The sequence below is a fragment of the Lynx rufus genome, unplaced genomic scaffold, assembly GCF_022079265.1.
Source record: "Lynx rufus isolate CCGP_SWC_20201006 ecotype Redwood Valley unplaced genomic scaffold, mLynRuf1.p SCAF_8, whole genome shotgun sequence".
Classification (NCBI taxonomy): Eukaryota; Metazoa; Chordata; class Mammalia; order Carnivora; family Felidae; genus Lynx; species Lynx rufus.
Genome location: NW_025814896.1, coordinates 79,587,022 through 79,611,707, shown reverse-complemented (window position 1 = coordinate 79,611,707; position 24,686 = coordinate 79,587,022). Strand labels below are relative to the sequence as shown.

General features: G+C 35.1%; 1 protein-coding gene across 5 annotated transcripts in view; it reads left to right on the top strand.

Annotated features, from left to right (window-relative positions):
* Nucleotides 1-24,686, top strand: part of USP34 (ubiquitin specific peptidase 34) — a 251,225-nt gene that overhangs the window by 219,858 nt on the left and 6,681 nt on the right. For 4 of the 5 annotated variants that reach the window (XM_047068662.1, XM_047068663.1, XM_047068661.1 and 1 more), the window contains 13 exons: nt 2,320-2,368; nt 2,449-2,553; nt 2,634-2,678; nt 3,630-3,734; nt 4,769-4,916; nt 10,044-10,678; nt 11,665-11,822; nt 13,264-13,342; nt 14,886-15,012; nt 15,821-15,928; nt 16,893-16,997; nt 17,114-17,238; nt 18,227-18,350. In XM_047068662.1, the coding sequence (XP_046924618.1) occupies nt 2,320-2,368; nt 2,449-2,553; nt 2,634-2,678; nt 3,630-3,734; nt 4,769-4,916; nt 10,044-10,678; nt 11,665-11,822; nt 13,264-13,342; nt 14,886-15,012; nt 15,821-15,928; nt 16,893-16,997; nt 17,114-17,238; nt 18,227-18,350 (1,913 nt within the window). The remainder of the gene's footprint in view (nt 1-2,319; nt 2,369-2,448; nt 2,554-2,633; nt 2,679-3,629; nt 3,735-4,768; nt 4,917-10,043; nt 10,679-11,664; nt 11,823-13,263; nt 13,343-14,885; nt 15,013-15,820; nt 15,929-16,892; nt 16,998-17,113; nt 17,239-18,226; nt 18,351-24,686) is intronic. The other variant, XM_047068664.1, reaches the window with a different exon arrangement.

The following is a 24,686-nucleotide window of genomic DNA, read 5'->3' as shown; positions in this document are numbered from 1 at the left end:
TAATTCAATGTTTGCAGCACTTCATAGAACATAAGTACTACAATAACAAGAATTTACTGTATTTTTTAAAATTGAAGTCTAAGGAAAAAAAGTAGGTTCCTGTGGTTGGGGGAGGGGAAAACAGACTAGAAAGGACAGAAATGAAAGCTTGACTTCTATGAATATATGTTGTTGTTTTTTTTTAGATTTAACTTGTAATCATGTAAATGTTTTATATAAGTGAATTAATAAAATGCAATCCCTAAAAACCAAAAGCAGACTGAAATAAATGAACTATATATTGACCTGGTGGCATAGTCATTGGAGAGGAATTCATTAAAATGACTTTAGAGCACATTAACTGTAAATTCCTAGTTGTACATGAAAGACAAAAAGAATTGTAAAATTGTCCTAAACTGTTTTACTAAGTATATTGTTAATAATGTAATTGTGATTATTATTCTGAAACAAACGTATATTATAGAATAAAGCAAATAGTAATTGTCAATGTCATTCGAAACGAAGATTTTCAGCAAAAGAAGGAAGAAATAGAGATAGAATATTTTAGGTTTTTTATATAAGTTCTTTAAAACTAAATTTGAATTTGGGAAGATTAGTAGAGTTTATGGTGTATTTTGTCTTAAGCAAACAAAAAATGTTTTATATACTCCGATTTTCTGAAAGGGCTTAGAAATCTTGCCCAACCCAGAATCCATGTGTGCCACTGGCATCTGGATTATAGTCTCCAGATATCATTTCCTGTGGTAAAAAAATCAGGATTCCTTGAAAAAAAAAAAAAAAAAGGCCAATTCCAGGTCTTGGGCAAGAAAGAAATGGGTCGTTTTGCAAAGCAGAGACCATCAGAGACTACTGAGATTATTTATGTTAAAAGGACTCAACCAATTTAAGGATATTTCTACTGGTCATAGATTGGATAACCCAAGTATCAGTAATATAAGAATAATTACAAGTGGACAAAAATGTAAAATGCATCACAGATGTTTAAATCTATGAGTTTGTAATGGTGCCTAAAAATTAACAAACAAAATACTTGTAACCTTTGGAGTATAGTAGGAAACCAAATCATAATTTTGGAAACTTATTAAATAAAGGAATGATATCAAGCATTTATCTTATCAGCAAGAATTATCCCTCATGGCAACCAGTGGGTAAATGAGAGAAAGTTTGCTGTCTTGGAGGTATTTGAGCTAATAAATGAGCAAGTAATGCTGGAATTAGTATGTCTGTATTTTGCAACCTGAATGAAGTAATGGATCTAGGAAATGATCATCATTGACTGAAAATGCTACAAAAAGACAGCCTTTCATTGTGTGCCTCCTGATGAAAGTCAATACCATCTCCTATAAAGCATGCTTGATTAAAAAGATCAAACCTAGATATGATCAAGTCTCTAGATCTAAACTACCAGTTTACAGGAAATACGGCGTCAGAGGAACATGTTAAAGCAACACCCCAAGGATACAGTGAACAAAATGGAAATGTGGGATATTCTTCAAGATGAACCACCTACTTTCTTCAGTTCATAAATTGCAAGATAAAAATAAAATTGGAGGGGAAACCAGTAGTCTCTAAGATACTTAAAAGACATTTGAACCACTTGGAACAGAGGACTTTATGTGGATCTTGATTCAAACAGATTAAATATTAAAAATTTTTTTAGAAACTTGAGGTAATCATACACTGGATATTGTATGATAGTAAAGAATTGTGGATTTATTTTAAGTGTGAGTAATGGTAGTATGAATGTTTTTTAAATTTTTCTGTTAGAAATATATACTGAAGTTTTTGGATTAAATGGTAAAATACCTGGAATTGCTTTAGAATAGTCCGTATTGAGTGAGTGAGAGGTACAAATGAAACAAGCCTGGTCATGAATTAGTAATTTGAAGCTGAGTAATGGGATACTTCTACTATCTTACTGTTTTCCTATGTGTCTGAAATGTTCTATAAGTTATTACAGAAATTATAAACTGGTAACTGAAAACTCTTTAGTATTTCTTATAAGTTCATTTTGTTTTAAAGGATCTCATGTAAAAAAAAAAACAGACCCATTCTAGTGTTTATAATACACAAAAATATAGCGTTAATTAAATATGAAATAAAGTAGATTTGGGCTTCCACAATTCTGGTATCTTGAAAAATTGTCTAAGAGATGTCTAGCAAGTAAGTTTAGCTAGCAGAAGGTTCAAAAGTCATTTTGTGTTAGTGGTTTGGTACAGTTGTAATTGAATTGGCAGTTTTGATGCATGTCATGATGCAAACAGCTGTAACGTAGCACAGAGGGAAGAAAAACTTATTTCCACTAATGTTTCCTTTCAGGCATTTGACATTATCACAGACTGACATGGCAGCATTAACAGGAGGAAAGGTAATACTTTCTATATTAGAGGATTTGATAATCGCACAAATAATAATGGTTCTTAAATGAACAACTTTTACTTTTAACAGGGATTCCCCTTCTTGTTTCAACATATTCGTGATGGCATCAATATAAGACAAACTTGTAATCTGATTTTCAGCCTCTGTCGATACAATAATCGACTTGCAGAACATGTAAGTGCTGAGATACAGTCTTAAAAGTTTTTTGGTAATTTTTAAAAGAATGTTCTGAAATCCTTCTTTTTCTGTTTTAGATTGTGTCTATGCTTTTCACATCAATAGCAAAGTTGACTCCTGAGGTATGTACACATTAGCTAATTCATGTTTTTAAGACTACTAGTGCTTTCAAATAAACCTTTCTAATTGTTCTTGAAAAAATATCAAGGTTTCTCCCATAACATAACTTAGTTTTATTTATTCTAAATGTTTATCTATTTTAATAGAAAGAGCACGAGCAGGGGACTGGGGGGGTGGGGAGAGAGAGAGAGAGAGAGAGAGAGAGATTTTGCGGGGCTGAAACTCAAAAACCATGAGATCATGACCTAAGCCAAAATCAAGAGACACTTAAATGACTGAGCCACCCACGTGCCCCACCACAACTTAGTTTTAAGTGTGTAACTGAATACACTGAATTACCCCTTTGTATTTTGTTATCATAAATGTAATTTTCCCAATTAAATATAAATTTACATATAAGTTTAACATACTAGAATGCCACCTAGATAGTAACCTTTGAAGTTTGATTTGAAGCATATATCATAATTGTGTTTAAGGAAAAAATAGACCAACCAGGACTCGGCATAGATGAAAAAGATGTGGAAAATATAGTAATGTAGTATTATATAAAAGTATTTTTGTAAAATGGTAATGTTACAGCCACTTTAGTGATATATACTTGTCAAATATTAATGTAAATTACACCTTAGTGATGAAGGGATGCTACATGAAACTTTTAACCTAAATTGTTCCAAGTACCAAGCTTGTCTCAATAATGAGTTTTGATTTGCTTTTTTTCCAAATTGACATCCAGAAGAATATGTGTTTTCTGTTACATGTGGTACCCTTGCAATTGACTTTGTATCCCAGTTTGACCCTGCTGCTTTATGATTGTTCAGTTTATATGCAGGAGTTCTGAGGTCTTGTAACACAGATTTAAATGTGATGTGTAGAAGAGTTTTACGTGTTTCTTTTCTGCAGAAACAGAGGGGTTCAAATACATTTAAATGCACAGGTATATATGTGTCTTACAGGCAGCCAATCCTTTCTTCAAATTGTTGACTATGCTAATGGAGTTTGCTGGTGGACCTCCAGGAATGCCTCCCTTTGCATCTTACATTCTGCAGAGGATATGGGAGGTAAGTAAGTCTTGCAGTAGATATTTTAGTATTTCTTTTTCTGAGAATTTTATTTTCCTAATGAAGTCATTAAGTACCAGTTTCTTCTTAGGTAATCCAAAATGGTTTAAGTAAGTCACAAGCCAGGGAAGAAGGCTTTAGTCAGGAGGTTTGGGGTTAAAAAGAGTTCTTGTCTAGTCTCCCACTCACTTTAAAGAAAGTCTTTAAAGACTTTCTTGTAGAGTCATAGAAAAAAGCCTTTAGCCAATCTAGGGTGCTCATTCCCCTCTCCTCAAAAAGGATTCTGTGAAGTGATAGGATCTTAGAAATACAAGCCAAGTGTTTTCAGCAGTTGACAGAAATGGTAGAGGAAGTACCAACAGCTTCCTCTCTTTCAGAGTTGCTGTTGTGGTCACCGAATTTCTTTTTAGTGAGCGTGAAGAAACCTACTCTCTAGACCAGGGGTCAGCAAACTTTTTCTCTAACTGGTCAGTTAGTAAACATTTTAGGCTTTGTGGGCCCTGTGATCTCGCTTGCAACCACTCCACTGCTACTTTAGCATAAAACCATCTAGACAGTACATAATGAGCGGGTAAGGCCCAAAAGCCATAGTTTTCCAACTCTAGATTCCTAGGTTTCCTTTTCCCATGAAAAAAATCTCTCTAGCAGTGCAGTTACTATTTTTCATTCTCATGAGCAGTAATAGATTAGGCAAGCAATAAGAAAAATAAAGATGAGAAACTTTATAGAATTAAAAGCATTATTAATTAAGTTTATAAATTTAACAAGACCTAAAAATCATTGAATTCTTTTCCTGGTTCTGTGTTAGAGCCCTTGGTTATTTTAATTTTATTTTGTAAACTAATGTCAGATTTTTCTGAATGATAGACATAGCTTTAAAAGTGGAGGAAAACATGGGTGAAACTTCTTTTACGCTCTAGTTTTCAAAAGTCTGTCTTGGCTGTAAGTGTTTAATGGTATATACCAAAAGTAAGTAAAACAGTAACTGTTCAATCAGTTGGTTTTATATTCCGTTCTTGTCATTTTATTTGTAGGTAATTGAATACAATCCTTCTCAGTGTCTGGATTGGTTGGCAGTACAGACACCCCGAAATAAACTGGCACACAGCTGGGTCCTGCAGAATATGGAAAACTGGGTCGAGCGGTTTCTTTTGGCTCACAATTATCCTAGAGTCAGGACTTGTAAGTCACATATTCAGAACTTATCGAACCATTTGTTCCAAGTTTTGCGTTTGTTTGTTTTTTAAGGTGACTATAGTATGCCCATTGTTGTATGGAGCAAAGGCTCTTGGAGATACTGTTCTTAAAGGCCAAAGTTACATTAGTATTTGGAAACCTATGACCATGTTTTGCAAATATCTGCAATGTTTTTGGTGTCTTAAGGATAAGAAACTGTCCTGTTTTGGGTGACCTAACCACCGCTACCATTTTTGTTTCCTTGCTTAATAGACAACAAAAGATGATCAGCATTAAGTGAACAGAATAAAGGATCATAAAATCCTATTTTAAAAGTGACCTCAAGGCTAAGAGTAAAGTAATAATAAAAACATAGAGCAAGCTGAGAGAAAATATTCACTGAAGTTATGGGAGTTAAATGATAAATCCTTTACACAGGCTGGAAGGGAACAAAGATCTTGGAAGACAGGTGGACAAATACGAAGAATAGATATTTCACAGATTAAAAAATTGCTTGTAACTAAATAGAATATTTCCTCTTTTGATAATATTCAAAGAAACAAAAATCAGAATAGTATTTTTAAATTTCTTTAATCACTAAATTTAAAATCATATTTCCTAGCTGTCTGCTGAAAAGGCCTAGAATCAGTGACATTGCAGTAGCAACAAGCACATCAAATACCCAGATCTCTGTTTCTAAACACTATTCTCTGATAAAACAAATAATAGCCTTTTGAAGAAATGGCTGGTTCTAGGACTGGGGCAGGTAATCTGCAAGATGAGCCTGGAGCATCTTGTAAGACCAGAAAGTAAAGAAGTATTCAAAAAACAAAATAATGGGGGTATATCAAAGGGACACAAGACCAACCTGAAAGAATTCCCAGTGGCTAAAGCTGGAAGAATTTGGGTAAAAAAATAAATAACATATCACTGGATTGTACCAGCAGTGTAAAATAAATAGCCCTGAATCCGTACTGATAAATAGTTAAGTAAATAAATGGAGACAAATCTCCCATACAGAAGAATCCTAAATAATTTATATACATCCTTCAAGAAGGTGGAGCTTAATCTCCCAACCCCTTGAGTATGAGTTTGGTGACTTGCTTTCAAAGAGTAGATGGGGGGGGTGGGGTGGGTTGTTAGTTCAACTTTAAGCGAAGAAATTTGACAAACATAAACTCAGCCAGGTGATTAAGGTTAACATCAATGATATGTGTTGATAGCATGTACCCTTCATATCCTTGATGTAATACGATGTGTAAAGGGCACCTTACCTGTGTGTTCTTCCCTACAAAAACCCATAAGTTGAGTCTAATAGTGATAAACAAGAGACAGACTCCATTTGAGGAACATTATTCAAAAATACCTGACCCCAGTAATCCTCAAAACTGTCAAGGTTTTCGAAAAGCGAGGAGAGCCTGAGAAACTGTCACAGTTAAGAGGAGCTTAAGGATTCATGATAACTAAATGTAATGTATCCTAGATCCAAAATAAAAGAACATTAAGGCAAAACTAATAAAATCTAAAGTATGGAGGTTAGTTAAAAGTAGTGGTTCCTTAGTTACAACAAATGTACCATAGTGATAATGATGTTAATAATAGGAGAAAGGGGGAAAAGAGTGTATGGGAACTGTGTTTTCTGCCTACTCTAAAATTTTGTTTAATGTTTATTTTTGAGAAAGCATGAGCAGGGGAGGAGCAGAGAGAGAGGAGACACAGAATCCAAAGCAGGCTGGATCCAGGTTCCAAGCTGTTGGCAAAGAGCCCGACGTGGGGCCCAAAGTCATGAACCATGAGATCATGACCTGAGCCAAAGTTGGAAGCTTACCCGACTGAGCCACCCTGGCACTCCTGTTCTACTTATTGTAAAATTAAAAGATTACTTGGGGAAAACATCTTAAACTTGTGGGTACACGTGGATTGGCATTGGTACTCATAGGCTCATTTTTCCTGCCACTTATGTAACTCAATAGTAATGGGTTATTTGTAAATGCTGACATGTATGTTGGTGGCATTCATGTCCTGACTTCTCATCATAAAGCAATAAAAAAAACTTACACTAAACCAAAAAAAAAATTTTTTTTAAACAAATGGTTACTCCTAATATTCATGACAGTACTGAGGATATGGTATTCTCATACACGGCAGTGAAGTAAATTAACATTACGGTATGAAAGGCCATTTAGCAATATGTATCAAGACACTTCAAAATGCTTTGCCCTTTCTATATTCAGTAGTATCATTTGAAGGATTCCAATAGAAGTAAGTCATCTAATGTATGGATGCCTAAATAGCATTAGTTATAATTGTGAAAAATTAAAAACTGGATGTTCAGCTGGGAAATAAATTGTTATAATGAATCATTTAAAAATTATAGTAGCTTTAGGGGTGCCTGGGTGGCTCAGTCTGTTAAGTGTCCAACTTTGGCACAGGTCATGATCTCACAGTTGAGTTTGAGCCCCACTTGAGCTAGGATTTTCTCTCTCTCTCTCTCTCTCTCTCTCACTCGGTCTCTGTCTCTCTCAAAATAAATAAACTTTAAAAAAATAAAAATTGTAATAGTTTTAGACTATAGTAATATGAAAAAGTACTTTTGATAATGTAACTTGAAAAAACAGCCAAAATATTTTCATAGAACAATAAACCTTGGAATAAGAATTAGAGTAACATGTATAGAAGAAAAACTACGGAGAAATACTATTAAATCTTACAAAATAATTTTAAGGAATGCTTTAGAATGTTTAGAGAAAAGAAGAAAAATGGAGGCATGATAAGTGTCTTAAAATAGTTGAAGAGTTGCCATATAGAAATGGAAGTAGATTTGTCCTAAGTTCTCTCTAGCATAGAACTTAAATAAAGGAACTCTTCAGTCATAGCAAGGCAGTTTTTAACAAAATGGTCTGTTCTTTCATATTGACCTTCTTAACTGTTCTCAGTGATAAACATAATTTAAAAGCTGTGTATTTCTCCCAAGGAGAACTTTTTATTTAAAAGCAGATAGCTCTTCAAGAAATAAATAGATGGTTTGGTATATGATAAAGCAAAGCTAAATGTTAATTGTGGAATTTAAGTGGGTCTTTATTTTTTTTTAATTTTTTTTTTAACGTTTATTTATTTTTGAGACAGAGAGAGAGCGTGAACAGGGGAGGGGCAGAGAGAGAGGGAGACACAGAATCTGAAATAGGCTCCAGGCTCTGAGCTGTCAGCACAGACCCTGATGGGGGGCTCGAACTCACAGACCGTGAGATCATGACCTGAGCCGAAGTCGGATGCTTAACCGACCGAGCCACCCAGGCGCCCCTTAAGTGGGTCTTTAGTAAAGTTTTTTAAACCTTTCATTGTGTTTGAAAATTTTGCATAATAAAATATTGGGATAAAAATATATAACTTAATCTAAGTTTTTGCTAATCACAAATTGTCTCAGTAGCAGCTTAAACAAAAATTGAACAGAATGACCCTTAAATGCCAAGTTTTAACTTTTGAAACACATACCAAATTGAGCCTAACTGAAAACAGACTAACCAGAGCAACGTATAGAGGGAAAAATATGTAGAGATGGAGTATTGTGCACAAAGTTGTGCATAAAGTTTAATTTGAAATAAATCTTTAAAACAGGTTACAGTTAATCTTAGAAACTAACTTTATTTGCTTTGACAGAACATTGGAAATTATCAAATTATAGGTAGAATAGTAGGAAACAATTAGTAGGCATAGTGAAAAGAGTTAAACTAAGGCATTAGAGTCCTTGAGGTGAGGAGGTTCTATGATGACTTTTTAGGAGCATTAGCTCGTGAATCGGGTATATTTGGGTTTGAATTCCAGCTCTGCCACTAGATGTGTAATATGGGTATAGTCTTACTGTTTTAAGTCCGAATGAAAGTGAGGATAATAAAAGTAGTGCTTGCTACATAAAATAACGGTGTTAAATAGTATAAATGTTCAAGAAATGTTAGCAGTTCTTGTTGTTGTGATTATTGTTGTTTGACCATTATCATTACTGTCATTGTCATCCTTATTTCCCAAGGCTAAATCTGAGCTCTACCTCTTTATCTGTGTGACCTTGGTCTTTGCTTCTCCAAGATTCAGATTTTCCATGTAACATCACCTACCTCCAGGATGATTGTAAGGATTAAATAAAATAATATTTTTAAGTACCTTGCTCAGTGCTTTGCACATAGTAACTTTTTACAGAGGGACTCAACTAATGAGTTATTTACCTCTCAGAATTATATGCTTAATAACCTTTTTCAGGTATGTTGAAGGAGGGATGCTTTCTCTGCATTCAGAGTCAGCCTAGAAGCGTCCAGTTAGGGAATGAATAAGTCATGGAGATAAAAGAGACAGCATAGGGAACATAGTCAGTGATACTGTAATAGTGTTGTGTGGTGACAGATGGTACCTACACTTGTGGGCAGCATAGCCTAACATAAAGAGAAGTTGAATGACTATGTTGTACACCTGAGACTAATATAACATTGTATGACAACTATACACAAATTAAAAAAATTTAATACAAATTTAGCCCAGAAGACTTTTAAAGATTTTCCAAAGTTAATGATCTATAGTTGGCATATATATAATCTTCTACATTATAATGAACTTTAAAATAGAAGGTCTCATTCTATTTTTGTAACTTTACATTCTACTGTTAACTGTAAATCATTACAAAATAATTTATCATCATTTTGTAAAGAAGAAGAAAAGTAAGACGCTAAAACATCGAATGATCTGACCATGTCAGACAGCCTTAGCTAGGTCTTCTGGCTCCAAATGCTATATTATTCCTGGTAAACCATATTATTTCTTAAGAAGAAATGAAACGATAAAATAAGTGGGAAATTCTGTATCTTGGGAAAGCTAACCAAGAAGGTTAAAAACTGTTTCTATTAATGCAGTTATTGTCACTACTTTAAAAGTTAACAATGACAGAATGGAAGGCGTCTGTTTTCATCATTCCTTGGGATCTTTCTTTGGGGCCAGTGGTAGAGCAGAACGATATTAAGAAATGTTCATGTCCCTTAATTTTTAATCATTTTGATTTTTAAAGAGAAGAGTGGCTTTGTGTTTAATGACTGCTCTTCAGTCTGTTTTATATCTTATAAGGATCTGACAGTTTTGTTTTACATTTTATAGCTGCAGCTTATCTTCTGGTGTCCCTTATACCAAGCAATTCATTCCGCCAGATGTTCCGGTCAACAAGGTCTTTGCACATCCCAACCCGTGACCTTCCACTCAGTCCAGACACAACAGTAGTCCTACATCAGGTCTACAACGTGCTCCTTGGTTTGCTCTCAAGAGCCAAACTTTATGTTGATGCTGCTGTTCATGGCACTACAAAGCTAGTGCCCTATTTTAGCTTTATGACTTACTGTTTAATTTCCAAAACTGAGAAGCTGATGTTTTCCACATATTTCATGGATTTGTGGAACCTTTTCCAGCCTAAACTTTCTGAGCCAGCAATAGCTACAAATCACAATAAACAGGCTTTGCTTTCATTTTGGTACAATGTGTGTGCTGACTGTCCAGAGAATATCCGCCTTATTGTTCAGAACCCAGTGGTAACCAAGAACATTGCCTTCAATTACATCCTTGCTGACCATGATGATCAGGATGTGGTGCTTTTTAACCGTGGGATGCTGCCAGCCTACTACGGCATTCTGAGGCTCTGCTGTGAACAGTCTCCTGCATTCACACGACAACTGGCTTCTCACCAGAACATCCAGTGGGCCTTTAAGAATCTTACACCACATGCCAGCCAATACCCTGGAGTGAGTAAAATTGATAATTATTTCTGTATCTTCAAATTGATTGGAAATAACCAGTTTGTCCCCCTGGTGGGAAGTGGTGACAAAATATGGAAATATGTATAGTCTAACTTTAACTGTTCTTTCTTAAGAACTTACTGTGTATTTGTTTTCTTGAATATATGTATAAAATGCTGTAGTACTATAACATTGGTAATAGTAATGCGGATAATTCTTAGGTTGATGTTGAAATTTTATCTCTGATTGAACTTTGCTATTTTAATTTATTTAGATATTTATTATCAAGATCTACATGCTGTGCTAAGCTGTGAACTATGCAATATTTTTATCTTAGCTGTAGTATTCCCTAGTGTTTTTTTCTTAACTACATTCAGGGGAATGAAATGGTTAAGGAGTCCATCAGAATACAAATATATGCGGTCTAAATCTGGTACCTTTATTTCTGCAGACTGTTTATAAGTTTCATATTAAAAACTCCCTCCTTCATGTATAGCTGTCATTCCTGGATATTCCGTTATACTATTGCTTCTTAACACTGTTGTAAACTCAAGATGACATCAAGAGGGTTTAAGTCTGGGAAAGGGGTTGGAAGAAGAGTGAAGAACCCTTTTTTCAACCTGTCAACCTAGAGGCCACAAACTGCTAATATGAGAAGTTTTTTGCTAAATGGGAGATGGTGGGAGTGGAGAGTAGTGGCGTTTTCAATACATTCAACATTTACTTAAGAGTTCAGTCAAATGAATGCAATGAAGAGTATTTTAATTACTGGTATCCTTGAATTATATACTACTTTTTCCTGTTGAAAAAAAGCACCTTAATTAAGATTCTTTAGACATGATGTAGTAAATTGTTCCACACGCCCCCCCCACCCCCCTGCCAAGAAAGAATAACCTAATTTCCAGCCAAGAAATTTAGAATGCCTACAATAGAGGAAATGTTCTAAAATGTAGGGTTAAAAGGTCACCAAAATGCTTCTTTGCCCTTTTTAGGCAGTAGAAGAACTGTTTAACCTGATGCAGCTGTTTATAGCTCAGAGGCCAGATATGAGAGAAGAAGAATTAGAAGATATTAAACAGTTTAAGAAAACAACCATAAGTTGTTACTTACGTTGCTTAGATGGCCGCTCCTGCTGGACTACTTTAATAAGGTAAAAAGATGTTTTCTGTTAATTTTTTTAATATGTTTTGTTTTTCCAAGTGAGGAAATGGGCACTATCCTTTTGGACCTTTTGAAGAGTTATAATTAAACTATAACTGAGAGTTTGCCAATTCTTGAAAGTTATTAGGGAAGCATTTTCCATGTAGTTACCTTGGAAGGATTTAGCTCTTAAAAATTAACACTACTTTTGAACAGCTTTTATTTTGTTTTGGTTTTGGATTGTTTGTATGTGTTTTATCAGAATCTTAATGTATAATCTTAAATCTGAAGCTTGAATCCTCCTCTGTGTTGCTGTTCATCCTGACTTATGCTTAGACAGTTCAGTTCTAGAGGCCTCCAAAAACAGCTTTCTCCATCTTTGGATGAGTCTTACTGTTAATGTTTTAAATTGTTTAGCCCAGATCTACCTGTCTTTTTTAACTATAAGAATTAGCCAAATAACAAAACATCATTATAATTGTTCAGAGCTACAGAAGTTATTGAATGGTTGTAAAGGAACTCTGCAACAAATGACACATAATTCCCTTAACTGTAGAAAGTCCAAGTTAATTTCTTAAAACGCTTCTGTGTATTACATTTAAGACTTGGAGGTAATGTCCTTTATGGGGCACATTTTGGCATTATTTCTTTGAACACTATAATATTTTAAGCTTGATCAACCAAGATAAAGTTATTTCAGGTTTTCTTGAGAAAATTTTCAAATTTGAATCTTTATTAGTACACAAAATGAGTTAACTCATGCTTTTGCTCTAAAGGAATTCTTTTAAAATGTTGGCATTAATTTTAAATACATTGTTTTCCCAAGGCTTACTATTTATCTTTTTCTTAAAAAAAAAAAAAAAAAGATTGAGCTTTCTTAATTCTTTTTTGAAAAAGTAAAGAAAACATCTAACTAAAGTAGAAGGAATTCTGGTTGTACTTCTATATAGCAGCAGTTTCCAGTACGTAATAATGAAATTAGGTCTGTTAACAGGAGCAATACAACTACTTTTGAGGATTATCACATAAATTATTTTCAAGGCCATGGTGTGTTTAATGTTTCCCCTTCGTGTTTCTCTTTCTTCCCAAGAACCAGCTGATGAGTGCTTGGATAGTATAAGTGTATTTTGTTATTATCCAGAAGATAAACCCATCATAAAAAATAAACATTATTTATACTGAAACTTTAAGAAGATTCACATGATACCTCTCTTCCACTGTTTCGAGCAATTGTTGACTAGATACTAGCATATGCAACTTTTCTCCATGTTATTTAGAGTGTTTGTTAATATTATCTCCTTTTATTACATTACGAAAAAACAGATATAAGCAGTCTCTCCTGTAGGTAGAAAAGTAGAGAGTCTAAATGACCATTTAGTTCTATTTTTTTGTCACCTGAGTTTTCCATTCTGATGCAGAGTTCTCAACCTGGACTTTATGTATTCTTCTAGTGCCTTCAGAATACTATTGGAATCTGATGAAGACAGACTACTTGTTGTATTTAATCGAGGGTTGATCCTGATGACTGAGGTAAATATTTTATTCCATTTTACAGTAGACGTATCTCATTTTAATGTTTTCACCAAGACTTCTTTTGTTATGGATATTTAGTATTCATGCTAGACTGTTTTACAGGTCTTTAGATTTTGGTTATACAGATCAATAAATGCAATGTATATTCCAAGAATAATAAGGTCACAGTTTTTAGGTTGTTGTTTTCTTTGTGCATTGTAATTCCATACTTCTTATTTTGTATTTAGAACAACCACTGTTTTTATTGATTCCATTTGTAAGGGTAGAAACAGATGAAATTCATGTGATTTAATCACTAGCACAATTTTTCAAGATCTCACTTATTTGACAGTTAAGAAACTGAGATTACCATCATCAGAGGAAGCCATTGAGACTGTTATAGGTGGTTAAAATCACCTGTTCATTCTTCCCACAATTCTTGAACATCCACAACTATGAGATGATTTTAAAGCCATAGAGGTACATTTTACCCCTTAGTCTAATAATGGAGAGAAGACAAAAGAATATATGCCAAGAACACCATGAGAAATAAGAGTTAGGATAGCTTTTTCAGTTAATGGTGTTACAGAATAGGAAAACCACATTTTTGAAACTGCACTTATGAAGAATTTGAACTTGTAAAGATAAGTGGGAGAGTATTTAGATAAATGATGTGGTCACCACAGGGGCAACAAAGTATTGTCATATTTGAAAAAATGCCACATATTTTTGTTTGGCTAGAACAAAAGGTATGTGAAGAGTAGTGAGAATTTCATTCTTTCATTCAACAGATGTTTGAATGTCTACTCTGTGCCACGCATTGTGCTAGGCACTGAGTATACAGCAGTGAACAAGACAGACATGGTTCCTGTCCTCATGGCTTATAGGTTAAGTGCCATACAAGTACATTGTTTAGTTAAGGGACCACTACAGATTCTAGACGATGGATTTTGAACTTTGAATTATGGATAGTATATAGGTTATAGGGAACTGATTTGAGAGGATTAGAAAAAAAAAAAGCTTTGTGTAAAATGAAATAGGAAAAAAAAAGCTAAGGATTTGGAATGAAAAGACTTAATAAGCTAATATGGTTAAAGGAATTCTACCTTTTGGAGCCCTTTTTCCTCATTCAGGTGTACTGTTTTGGCTATAGCTGACAACCATTTCACTATTGTCTTCCTTCCGAAGCCCTAGAATGTTAGAGACAGCAGTTACCCATTCTTCATAATCTTGTTGCCTGCTGCTTTGCAATCTCTAAGGCTTGTGGCCTTAGAGCAAACAGTAACCAAAAACAAACAAAATGATTAAACAAATTATTCCTTCAGATCAAAATGTATGCATAAAATATCAGCTCTGCAGGTGAGCACTGTTTTTGTATTTTAAGGAAGAGCTGAATTGGGAGAATTTGACTTTTAGGTAGAAAGCAAATACATTTGCTTTGGGCACATGTGCACACACATAAAGTCTGGAAATATCTGTCATAAAGGGTGAGCACTACCATTTTGTGGCTCAGTAAAGTAAAAATGAAATGAAAATTTCCATCTTTTTAAATCACTTGTAGTCATTCAACACTCTGCACATGATGTATCATGAAGCCACAGCTTGCCATGTGACTGGAGATTTAGTAGAACTTCTGTCAATATTCCTCTCAGTTTTGAAGTCTACACGCCCGTATCTTCAGAGAAAAGGTTTGGTCATTCTTCTTATTTTTGTTACCTTTAACTATTACAGAACAAAATAAGGGTTTCAAACCACATGTTTCAGAGATTTTTGTCTTTATCTCTATTTGATAGTACAGAAGATGAGAATGCTCCCTGTCATCAAATATTCATCATGACCTCCCGATATAAAGCTGGAATGCTCTTGTTTATTCTCTAATGCCTTCCTGGAGAATAGGCAGCGTCTTATAAGTGTTCAGATTTAGGAGACTAGAAAATGCTTCCAAGCAGAGTAACAACATGGGTATTTTGTGAAGGTTCTCCAGCTGGAAACCTCCATGGCTTAGGTTAGATTATTTTTAGTTCCAAGAGAAATAACTATAAAATATATCTCTCCCCCACAGTGTGAACTCTGAACTTCATATAAATTTCTAGAAAACGGACATATTCATGACTAAAATAACGTGTTTTAAGAAACCTAACAGGTTTGGGGCGCCTGGGTGGCTCAGTGGGTTAAGCATCTGGCTCTTGGTTTCAGTTCATGTCTTGGTCTCGTGAGATTGAGTCCTGCATCAGGCTCTGTGCAGAGCCTGCTTGGGATTCTGTCTTCTCCCTCTCTCTGCCCCTACCCCACTCGTGCTCTGTGTCTCTCAAAGCAATCTAGTAGGTTTAACAGTTAGTAGCTATCTCATGAAAATAATCACTTAGCTTTCACCAAAGATGTTTATGTCATTAACTTGATTTTCTTAGTGTTAGCATTCTGTAGGTAATAATAGAAAATAATTGTGAGGAAGTTTGAACTCAAGTGGCATATTTATGTATGCTTTTGTATTTGCAGATGTGAAACAAGCATTAATCCAGTGGCAGGAGCGAATTGAATTTGCCCATAAACTGTTAACTCTTCTTAATTCCTATAGTCCTCCAGAACTTAGAAATGCCTGTATAGGTAAGTTACTTGGAAAATATACCTGTGTGAAAACCTAGTGGAAGATTCTTACGGAATATTTTTTGCAAGATGTGGTATTAGTTCTGTGGTATTAGCTTCAGAAATAAGCTAATACCATAGATGTGGTATTAGCTTCAGAAAACATTTTTACTTTTTATGTGTAACTCATACTGGCCAGCAAATCCTAGAAAATCTAGTTATATTTTTCAACATGCCAGTAATTATGTGATCAAGGCTCTTTGAGCTTAGATTATTTCTAGATCTTTTGCAGCTCTGAAATCTTCTAGTCCTATATAAACAAGGTAGAATCACACATGTTTACAAAGGAGAGCTGATATTATAAAGAGTTGGAGTAATTATTTCACTGTCCGTTCTTTTGCCTAAAGATACTTCTTAGTAGCTGTTCTCAGACTCATGAGTATTTTACCTTTTTAAAGTCCTCTTTCGAGACTGTAACTATTTATGGTTTGTTTGTTTGTTTTCATTTACAAAATGATGTGAGTAACTGGCTGTCATGTATAAGTAATCGGTTTTGGTCTGATATTCTGTGGAGTTACTGGCCTGTAACTTCAGTAACCTCTGACTGCCAGTAGCCTGTCATCATCACAAGGTTTACGTCTGTGTGATGTTGATTTTATGAAGACACGACATCAGTGTGCATGAAATATTTCTTTTAGTGTACTTATCCATGGTGCTTCTCTTGGATAAATAAAATACACATAAATAGTTTTAAACTTTGGTTTCTAAATGATATTGTGGTTAGTAACTCTGCTGATTCAGATTTGATTGAGCATCAGACAGAATTTCTCCCAATGTCAGGAGCTAAAACCATTTTAGACTCATTAAAACTTTCCACCTGCCATACTGCAACCAATCACCCTAACAGGATTTGTGAGTTTCAAAGTAGCAGGTTAGATATATACTCCAGTTTTACTTTAAACTCACACTGTGTTTTTATTTTCAGATGTCCTCAAGGAACTTGTGCTTTTGAGTCCCCATGACTTTCTTCATACTCTGGTTCCATTTCTACAACACAACCATTGTACTTATCATCATAGTAATATACCAAGTACGTATTCCTCAAGCACAGTACTTGAATGTGGTTGGCATTTAATCTTTCTGCACACTGAAACATGGAGATTTATTTTTTCCATTTATTCTTATTGTACACTTTTAATGTCTTAGTGTCTCTTGGACCTTATTTCCCTTGTCGAGAAAATATCAAGCTAATAGGAGGGAAAAGCAATATTCGGCCTCCGCGCCCTGAACTCAATATGTGCCTCTTGCCCACAATGGTGGAAACCAGTAAGGTATGTTGGGATGCCAGGAAAACCATGTTTCTGTAGTACACAGTAATTTGAAATTTCCCCTCTAGCAGTTATATTAGATTTAAATGACCATTTTGTGGATCCTAAGAAGATTAGACTCATTTGGACTTTTTCCTTTTAGTGCTCTGAAATGTTGGTTGAGTATTTGCAAAATCAACAACAAGCACAAGTAATAAGTTTTTTCCCTCCCTCAAAAAAATACCCTAATAGAAAGTCTTAGTAGTATTTGTCACTAGGCTAAATTATAACTGGGTCATATTTCTAAACTTGAAGAGTCAAGTTAGGTATTTATTATTGTTTAAATTTGACCATAATCAATGACTTCATTTACTGCCCTTTCCTTATAATCCCTTGACCTAAGCCTAATATCACTGATAGATTTATCATCATTTGTAGTCTGATTCTTCTCTTCTAATTCATATTCTAAAATAATGCTAATTCTAAATTATAGAGAACATTGAACAGAGGATAATTTATCTTAGTTTCAACATTTTTTTAACAATTTTTCCCTTTATCTATCTTCACCCGACTTCATTCACACTCCCCCTGGCCCACCATCTTTGGATCTTAAATATACTTAAGTTCTTATAAAATATTAAAAATAATTAACACTGTAGTAACCATTACAGAAATCATTTGAAATCTATTTCAAAAATCAAATTTAATTCAACTCTTCTTGATGATGTCTGTAGAACTAAAGTGTCACATTTTAAAATCCTACAGTAATTTTACTTTATTAAAGTATATAGAAATAATGGGTAATTTAATTGATAGCATTTGCACACTGAAAATAAATTTGTGACAATTAAGATCTTAACATTACTAGAAACTTGGAATTTAAAACTAGGTTCTTATAGAATTTAAATATTTAATCAGCTTTTGAGTTTAAACTTATTACATTTGCACAAAATATGCTCTTTAATTTATTATACAATTTAAGTGCAACCATTTTATCATCTTTAACCTTCAGGGCAAAGATGACGTTTATGATCGTATGCTGCTAGACTACTTCTTTTCTTATCATCAATTCATCCATCTATTATGCCGAGTTGCAATCAACTGTGAAAAATTTACTGAAACATTAGTTAAGCTGAGTAAGTATAAAAGATGAGCAGTAAATTCCACTGAATTATTTTAAGCCCCTAGCCACTCAGGAAGGGGAGACCAAAATGAGACCATCCTTTTTTTCTTTTTTAAAGTGACTGTTTAAAAATATTAATTATTCTTGGGAACATTTTTATTTTTATTAAGAAAACACCAACTTACTGGTTTCCATTGAATAGTTCTGCCCAGAGTTTCAGCTGGCCTATAAAGGAGTGTGGAGTAGGGCTGATCACTTTGTACATAGAAGCCCAAGTCCTCCTCCATCTGCCCAGCAGAATTTAAAAACAAATACCAAAAACTACTCTGCTTTAGGGAGGCAGGCTTAGAGAGGTGGACTTTCCCAGCCCTGATCTTGAGGATAAGATGAGATCTATAGTGCCAGCTGTGCTTTGGAGCTGGCAATGCCAAGAGCAAACTGAGTGGGCTTGCCAGGATGAAGCAGAGGTGCATATATGAGTAAATTAGGAGGTAAGTCTCATGAAATAGAGAGATGAGTGAGAAGAAAGGAAATTTGATAAGATATGAGAAATAGTAAACAAAACCATCAGTGAGTTATAAAAGGGCAAAAAACTCAAATTATTCAAGAATGTGCCTGAGACCTATAAGAGAATTGCTCCCTTTGGGTGACTTTTTCTAGCTGAAAAGTCTTTAGAAGATATGTCCCCTCTCTTAGGACCTCCAGAGTTACCAGGGTCTGTGTGGCCTGTGAGTCTTACTTCTTTACGGATGGCCCAGGATCCTCTCCCAGTGTTCTGTAGTTTTGTTTCGGAGCATAGGAAGTGAAATGCTCATGGAACCACCACCCAGGTCAAGAAACAGAATATTGTCACACTCTAGAACTCCCCATCGTGCTCCTCTTTAATCACAACCCCTTCCTTCTATGGAAGAGGTTTTGATCCACTATAAGTAGGGCAAAAGATGTGAACATACCTTAGGTTCCATTATCCAAGAAGAAGGAAGTGGTAACAGCTGTCAGGGATAATTCCTCTTCAGAAAAACCATCTTATTGGTAAGTGATTAGAGTGTCTTCAGATTTGGAAGATTGTTCCTTCCACCTGTTATCATTAGCTGGTTTTATACATATGTGGCTGAAGTGCCAAGTGGGGGCTGTGGGTGGGGAAGCACATGATGAGATTGGCCATTTCATGATTACACAGTTCATTCATGGCACTTGGTAAAAAACTAAAACCTATCAGTGGCAGTGATCGAGTGTGAGAAAATGTCCAGGAATTCTGGTAACACAGCCTTGTTCCCAGATAAGAAGGGGGACTTCTTAAAATGCTGACCTTAAGAAAAGTTCTCGGTAATTGTGTTCACGTGATTTATACCAAAAGTTATGTGAGGAACTATTTTGGCTGCTTGAACAGCTGTGATCAAATAGTGAATGTTGTACCCTCTTTGGGACTGTCTTTCCTCATCAATACAAATACATGTTTCAGGGAAAATAAACATGGAGGCGAGGAGGAAGGGAAAGAGGACATACACTTAGCCATCAGCATTAGCTAAATCAACTTTCATATTTTATATTCCCATCCCTTTCATAACCATGAAGCACTGTTGATGCTGCCTCCTAGTGGTTAGTGTATGAGGATGGAAATACTCTCCCAACTGCATCATCGTCCACATTATGATAGCCACAAGCCATATGTGAGTGTTGAGAACGTGAAATGTGATTTAAGAAATGGAATTTTCATTTCATTTCATTTTAACCAAACTTAGCCAGATGTGGCTGGTGGCTGTATTGATACAAAACAAAGCCTTCACAAGTTGAGCAGGTTGTACCTTTTTTTTTTTAATTAGTTAATTCATTTATGTATTTTTATTAGGATCCTCCTACTCTGCCATCTTCCCCAGAAGTCATGGTTATCTTTTAATGCAGAAAATTAGACATTATTTTGAATATGAAATAAAACAAAGACCTAAAAGCAGTGCTTTCCTTATGTGTCATCTGAATAGCGAGAGTACATCCCAGTGTTTCAGGTTAACTCCTGCTTTCAGTTGCAATGGTTATTTCCAGGGAGAGGCACCTAGGAGAGAGCTTGAGAAAGCAAAGCCAGCCCACATTGACTGTAATAGGGAGCAGGCAAATTGATAAGGAGTTTCAACTTGTATAATTTCTTCAAAAACTTATATTTGGCAACAAGGAAAGAGCAAATTTAAACTGGTTGTGTCCTTAATCATTTGAGCCTTGAGGTTAGATGGTCCAAGGGCCAGAATATTGTGACCACAGGTGGGGTTGTCTCAAGACCTATATGATTGTAGGTCACTTCCAGTGTTGAGGAAAAGTCTCTGTGGTAATTCTTATGGATAACTAAGCAGATTTTAAGATTTGTTGGGAGACAAAAAGGAATTGTGTAATAATTGTATATTAGAGTTACAGGTGCAAAACAGTAAAGTGTGGGTTGGAGTGCTTTTGAAGTGGAGGTAGGCATGGGGCTACAGAGACACAGAAGTGGGGGGAGAATTTGGGGAGAGTGAACAAAGCTACTGACTTCCATGTGAAATAATTGTGTCTGAAATTACAGTATTTTGATATTTAAAAATAGTGGAATTTAGCCAAAAAAATTCTAAAAAAGAATAAGAGGGACTGGCACTATTGATTTAAAAAAAAAAAACTTACCAAAGATCAGTAATTTTTTATTTTATTTTTAAGATTTAATACATACACATATTCAAAATAGCAAGAAGTACACATCACAATATCACAGACCTATCCCCCACTTTTATTAAATTTTTTTGTTTATCTTTTTTTGCATAAAAGCAGCAAATATAGGTTTATTTTCTCTTCTTTCTTACATTAAAAGTGAATTACAGTGTTTAAAACTGTGTGAAGCAGATATGAAAATACATGGGCAGAAAAACATACACAAGCAATGGAAAACAGCCCCAAATAAACATAAGGATACATGGGGGTTTGGAGTCAATTAAGATGACCTGTCAGATTTGTGGACATTGTATGGTATTGAGAGAATCAGTCAGCTACTCAGGGAGAGAAGGGGCAGGACTTTAATATCTTATACTTAAATAGATTACAGGAGGATTAAAGATTTAGCTGTGAAAAATAAAGTCCTAACAATATTAAAGAAAAACACAGAATCACATAGCACCTTGAGATTTGAAAGACCATTAAGCAGGACACAAAACCCATAAATAATAAAATCTTTGGCAGTGTAAAAATTGAAATTACTACATGTTGAAAAATGCCATCAATGAAAATATAGCTAGTGGGGAAAATATTTGCATTCTTAACAGATAAGTGGTTAGTATTGGCAATATATAAAGAATTTTTAGGATTCAGTGAGATGGGAAAGGACATTAAGTAAAATAAGTAAAAGGCCATCAACAGGCAACTTCTTCACATACAAAACAAGTAAATGTGTTGTAACCATATGAGGATTTTCCCTGCCTTACTAATCATGATTTCTCTTTTCTCTCTTTTTTTTCCCCCCAACTATGAGATAAAGTTTAGACGGTATGCATAAACAGTTTTGGGAAAGAAGAGATGTTTTAATGGAGTCAATTTGAGGAGGCATATTATTAACATTATCACTTTATATTGTTCATGACCCTTGATCCCGCAATACCAGATCTAAGAATCTACCCTACTCTACTCATAAAAGTGTCCAACAACATGCATAGGGTGTTTATTTTCACTCAGTTTGTATTGGATAAAAACTGGAAACAACCCAGATGCCCAACAATAAGAGTTGAGCTGAGTAAACCTGTAATTTATTGTATAGTCTTTAAATAATTCATGTGTATTTTATGGTCTTTAAAAAGATAGGACCTTAGATTACATGAAAAAAAAGCAAATTGGAAAACAGTATGCAGAATGTGACCACAGACTTAGAACAATAGGAAAAATCACTTAGTACATGTTTAAAAAAAAACAAACCTAGAGGCTTATACTCCGGTGGTATAAGGATAAAATTATGGGTTGCTTTCATTGTCTGGGTTAAATGTCTATAAGTTTGAAATCATTTGCAATGATCATTTGTCTTGGGGGTGGCGGGGGAACAAAATTTTTAAGTAGTAGTATAGGAAGATCGCCTGGCTGGCTTATTAGTCAGTTAAGCATCCGCTTTTTTTTTTTTTGTAATTTTTTTTTCTTAACGTTTATTTTATTTTTGAGAGACAGACACAGAGTGCAAGAGGAGGAGGGACAAAGGGAGAAGGCGACACAATCTGAGGCAGGCTCCAGGCTCTGAGCTGTCAGCACAGAGCCCAGTGTGGGGCTTGAACTCACGAACCTTGAGATAACATGACCTGAGCTGAAGTCAGATGCTCAACTGACTGAGCCACCCAGGTGCCCCAAGCATTTGATTCTTGATCTCCGCTCAGGTCTTGATCTCAGGGTCATGAGTTCAAGCCCTGCATGGCTCCACACTGGGCATGAAGCCTACTTAAAAAAAAGTGGGGGTGGGGGGTGGGGGGGGAGTAGTATAGGAAAAAAAAAAAAAGTATAGGAAACTGCTATTGCAGACTCCCAATATTTTTTTTTAAGTTACCAGAGTTGACGTGCAAAATTAACAGTGAGATGCTCAAGTAAAATTAAATGACAAATTCCTAGATTTATAAACAATTTTCATTTTCAGAGATAAAACAAGAATCTGTCACTTTTATTATTTAACATTGCTTTTGACAATTTTGTTAATGCCTTAGTAAATGAAAGTAAAAAATAGTAAAAGGAAATTTTTGCAAGTAACATTGTATATACCTAAAAATCTAAAATCTTCAAAATCTCTGGAATTAAAAAATTAGTATAGTTGGTAAAAGTAAACAAATTAGAAATTCATCTTATCAAAAACACAGCTGTGGTTCATGCTTTACCTTTTTTGATGTCCTGATGCTACTGACAACCAGTTAGCTGTTCCCAAAAGACGTCTTAGGGTTAATGAATATACCAGTTATTCAGTACAGATCAGAAGGCAGCGTCTACCAAGGGCAAATCCATCTATCCCAGGCTAATACTTAGTAATTGCATTTAATAGACATATTTATAATTAGCAGTTCATTACAAGTTAATTCACAAAGAGGAAGAACTGACACAGTGATCTGAATACTCTGTGGTAGGGCGAGCAGATTTTTTTCCAGTAACCAACATGGGAAGCCAAATAAATAGCAATAGGTTGCTTAATGGGTATGAGAACAGGGGGAATCAGAAGAATCAGATGTGTGATATTCTGTGGCTAAGATGTCTTGATGATTCATTCCTGTAGTGAACCATTAGTTGTGGGCTTTCATCCATTGACTCCCACTTCCCATGGATAATGCTTGGATGGGCTAAACACTGCTACAGAAAACTAGACAAATAATCTTAACCCAATTCAGATAGGAGAGACCCTAAGCAGTAAATATACATATACAATACTTCATCCTCAAAGCAATCATCTGAATTACCATTCTACCTACAAAAGCAGTTTTTAAAAGATTTTTAATAACTCATCTAGTAGCTTCTACAGTATAAAGTGTTATTAATGAGGAAAAGTTATTTGGAATAGTTTTTGATTATTGTATAGTACTTCATAGATGGGGTGGGGTAAGGACCCGTTGAGGATGCCTGAAGTCACAGGATAAAGAAAGATAAGTGGACGAACTCAATATGTCTTAGGCCTACTTATCCTGATTCTTGAAACAAGGCTTGGACGTGTGCCTTGATTGTGTCGGGATGCCTGTGCTTTGTACCCAGTAAAGCACCCCAGAACGTATTGGAGGAATGTGTAGAGTAGGATGGCATTGGCCTCTACCTTGAGTTACAGAGCCAAGATACCCCTGATCCCTCAGTGCTTTGTGAAAATGCTAGACTAGAAAGAAAGTGATACTTTGTTGCTCTGAAGGGATGGCCCTCCTTCCAAAGGAGGTGCACCTCAGAGAGGAAATAGGGCTGCGAAAGAGGTTTCATTAGCTCACCATGGTGGCACAGTGTTTTCCAGAGTGTAGTGTATATAATAAGATGGTCCAGGGAAAATAATTGTATATTCATAAATAGGTATGGATCTTACAGTGTCACAAAAATACAAAACTAGTATACTAAATTTATGACTTCTTAGTTCTGTTGCCTAAGGCTGATGTAGTATTAGCCTCCCTAAGTGAATCTAAAGAATAGTGTTAAGTAAACAGTGTACGTGATAGGCACATATGAAAACACTTAGGAAAATGGCATGAATGATTGAAGTTTGGGGAAACACTGGTTATTGAAAAGATTACAGGCTTCACAATCAGGTCTACCTGGGGTAGATGTTTTGCTCCCTGGCTTTTGGGATGAACCTGAGCAGATTACATAGTCTCTCTAAGCCTGATTTCTTCATTGAAAAAAAGGGAAATGA